The sequence below is a fragment of the Morone saxatilis genome, unplaced genomic scaffold, assembly GCF_004916995.1.
Source record: "Morone saxatilis isolate NCDOM2014 unplaced genomic scaffold, NCSU_SB_2.0 Contig18, whole genome shotgun sequence".
Lineage (NCBI taxonomy): Eukaryota > Metazoa > Chordata > Actinopteri > Moronidae > Morone > Morone saxatilis.
In genome coordinates, this window is record NW_023339740.1 from 15,211,739 (window position 1) to 15,215,572 (window position 3,834).

Sequence of the window (3,834 nt, forward strand, 5' to 3'; positions counted from 1 at the left end):
TCCTCTCCCCCTCTGTGTATGTGTGTGTGTGTGTTGTGTGTGTGTGTGTGTGTGTGTCTGGGTGTGTGTGTTTGTGTGCAGTGTGTCCTTGGGCATCTATGTGTCTGCATGCCAGATAGGATAAATCCAACTTCTCCTCCATTCTCTCTCTCTTTCTCTCTGCCTCCACCACTCACACACACACATACAGGTGCTGCTCTTTGGCAACCCTCACTCTCACACACACACACAATCAAAACACACAAACTCAACAAAGGATCTTAGTTGGTCCACTTTTCTAGTGCTGAGGAACCTGACATTTTGCCTTCATGGAGGATTACCACAAACCTGACCAGCAGACAGTGCAGGCACTGAGGAACATTGCCAACCGCCTCCGAATCAACTCCATCAAGGCGACAACTGCAGCAGGCAGCGGGTGAGTCGCCTCCACTGACTCTCAGACATGAGCTTTAAGTCTGTACATGCAATGCACAATGCAAATATACAAAATGTGTGCAAAACATAATGCAAACTTGATATTTATTTGCAGCATGCATAGGTGAACACCAATAGTCACTGAGCTACATGCCACATGCTTGTACAGATGTACATAAATGCAAGTGAAGGGCCAAAGGAACAGCATGTCCTGCCTTTGTTCTCCTCCTCTGGTCAACGGACATTGACTGATCATTTGAACATCCACAGTTGTTATTTGATAGGTGATGATGGATTTCTTATTAATTAAATAGAAATATGCACATTTCACAATGTTCTTTAGTCTGCTTTACAGAACTTTGTGGTATATAAAATATACACCATGCTGCAGAAATTTCAGTGCACACATTTACCCTTCTAAGTGTATTGCGCTTAACATTCACAGACTGTAGGGCACTGAAATCATAGCAGATTAAACGTGAATCATTTTGTCAGATGATAAGATTTTTATATTCTAGAGAATGGCTTAAAATGAATGTTATATGCATTAAAGTTATTTCAAAATCTTATATTCACTTTTGTTACATTTGCAGGATAAATATTGTATTTGATTTCTGACTGTGGAAAGGTGATATGCTCCGATGCAATATTGGACACAGTAGACTTCCCTGAGCAATATCAGGTGTATTGTATGTATAGCTATATTAAAGATTGTTGTTGCATTGTTCAGTATCACAACAGAAAGAAAAGAAAATGCCTCTTTAGAGATAAAAAAAATAACAGTGCCCTCCCCCCCAAGAATTCACATGGTTTGAACAACTCACCGCCAAATTGTTTCTATTTGAAGAATCAAGAGGGTTATCATATACCCCTATGCACAGTGCTGTTGTGTCTAAGAGACACTTGATGGGAACAAAGAGAAACTGAAGAAGGTTTAACAAAATGTTACTTAGCCTAAAATATTATATAATTATAATATAAGTCTAATTAATGTTAATGAGTAATGAGTAAGTAGCCTAATAACTTTTCCATGTGTCATTTTCTTACATTATTGAGTGAAATACTTTAATATCTTGATGATTTACTGTGAAGTTGGTGGGTGGTTTAATATAATGGCTCTTTGTAATTATTGTTTATAAAAGTAAAAAATGTCCTAAATTTAATGCTATGATTGCATTTAAACCAGTTTTCTATCTAATCTGTTGTGGGATTTTGCATGTAGTATGCTCTATTAGCATTACAAAATGGTTTTCTCTTTAGGATTAAACTGTGACATCTAAAAATCTATAAAAGCCACCCACATGTTCAGCTTTTTATACAGCTCAAAAGGGAGTATGTGCACTATTTTCAATCATTGTAATTTTACTTCTGGGCTGCATCTATTTCTATTTTTATCAATTTTAGTGTAGCATTTTAAGAATGTAGCATCATTTTCCACCTGCAACAATATGCAACGTTGTATTCATAGTAACCTGATTTCTAAGTATAGGCCTATGCTTTTAATAATAATGAATGTGTTCAAATTAAAGCAGTGGGTCTTTTTGGTTGCAGTACATTCCTGTGTGCATGTGTATGTACTTAAGTCTGACATATGGATAACAGCACCATCTCCTCTTCCTCTCGTGTAGACACCCAACATCATGCTGCAGTGTGGCAGAGATCATGTCTGTGCTTTTCTTCCACACCATGAAGTACCGCTACGATGATCCACGGAACTTCAACAATGACCGCTTCATCCTGTCCAAGGTGAGACTCAGTCAGTCTTACTGGCCTGGACAGGAGGCCCTGCTTTCATATTTTTGTTTGTGTCTATGTGCCATCCAGAATTTGACCTTTTCATTTAATTACTTAAAATAACATTGATTTGTGGTTATTTTTTCTCCCCCAGGGTCATGCTGCTCCAGCCCTGTACTCCATGTGGGTTGAAGCCGGCTTCCTGAAGGAGAGCGAGCTGCTCAGTTTGTGCCACGTTGACTCTACCCTGGAGGGCCACCCAACCCCTGTAAGCTTTCACATATTGTTCCACACATAAGGAATCATCTCATGGAGAACAAACTGTGTGCCAACAGTTTTTAATAAAACTTTACTGTGTGTGTATGTGTGTGTTGTGTGCATTTCAGAAGCAGCAATTTGTGGACATAGCCACTGGCTCCTTGGGGCAGGGTCTTGGTGTGGCCTGTGGAATGGCTTACACTGGGAAATACTTTGACAAATCCAGGTAATCCCTCATACGTGTGGGCACACATGCAAGTGAAAAAAATGACTTTACTAGCTTTATAAGCATTTTTTGTTATGTTTATATGCATTTTAGATTTCTTACATGTATTAAAAAAATCGTGAGACTTCATTTGACTTCACTTCATTTGACATACAATATGAATGTTCACTACATTATGGTGTGTTAATGCACTAAACATCATACTTCTTTCGAGGGTTCAGTGATAAGGATTTTCCAGATTCTGTGGGTGTGTGCTGCGGCTACATGCTCTGCTCTCACGATTCTTCTGCTCTAATAATCACAGGCCCGGCAGTCATATCTCAGTTATTTTTACCATCCAAGCAGATTTAATCTCAGAATCAAATTCAGGGGTTGTGCTTTCAACCATGAATTCATATTTTAGTCTATTGTTTTAATTTATCATCGCAAAAATAATTTCATTTCCTTTGTAATGGCAGCCAAAAAAAACACCATTGAATGAAACACCTAGATATCATATACCATAAGATATACTTACGATGCACTTTATTTATATAAAACATTTTTGTGATAAAATAAGACAACAATTTGCCCCATTTTCAGTGATTTTCATGGGAGACTTGTTTCAGAGGCAGGTGTGAAACTCAGCAGCCACGCCTTTAGGAGCCTCAGGAAGCTTTTATCATGTCACAGCTGGTTACCGGCCCAACTGTCAGATAATGGAAAAAGAAATCAATCTGACTGGAAAAGTGTCAGAGAACATTTAAGTGAGATTTGCCTGCATCTTGAAAGCACTACACCTCACCCTTATCTCACCCTGTTCTTTATCTCAGTTATCGTGTGTACTGCCTGCTGGGGGATGGGGAGATGTCAGAGGGTGCTGTCTGGGAGGCCATGTCGTTCGCCTCCTACTATCAGCTTGACAACCTGGTGGCCATCATGGATATCAACCGTCTGGGCCAAAGTGACCCCGCACCCCTGCAACATCACGTGGAGAAATATCAGAAACGCTGCGAAGCTTTCGGGTAATAGTGCATAAAACTGAATATTCATGTTGCAGTTGAGGCTGTCAATGGACTGTATGTGTTGGAAGATTATGTAAAAGGTTGTGGTAACACAAGTAGCATTTTAGCAACACGCATTATCTGGTGTCTATTCTTAACTGTTACACTGTGTGAATACTCACCTGGTGTGTGTCCATGCCATCTACCTATATGAAGCAT

The 3,834-nt window shown here is 39.3% G+C and overlaps 1 protein-coding gene across 3 annotated transcripts in view; it reads left to right on the plus strand.

Moving 5' to 3' along the window:
• Positions 1–246: 246 nt before the first annotated feature.
• tkta (transketolase a) overlaps positions 247–3,834 on the plus strand; it is a 9,093-nt gene continuing 5,505 nt past the window's right edge. Inside the window, exons 1-5 of one of the 3 annotated variants that reach the window (XM_035662227.1) lie at positions 247–415; positions 1,344–1,346; positions 2,064–2,160; positions 2,535–2,632; positions 3,445–3,636. In XM_035662227.1, coding sequence (XP_035518120.1) covers positions 309–415; positions 1,344–1,346; positions 2,064–2,160; positions 2,535–2,632; positions 3,445–3,636 — 497 coding nt within the window. In that variant the 5' untranslated portion in view covers positions 247–308. Of the gene's footprint in view, positions 416–1,343; positions 1,347–2,042; positions 2,161–2,302; positions 2,417–2,534; positions 2,633–3,444; positions 3,637–3,834 lie in introns of all 3 variants that reach the window. The other 2 variants (XM_035662225.1, XM_035662226.1) reach the window with 2 other exon arrangements.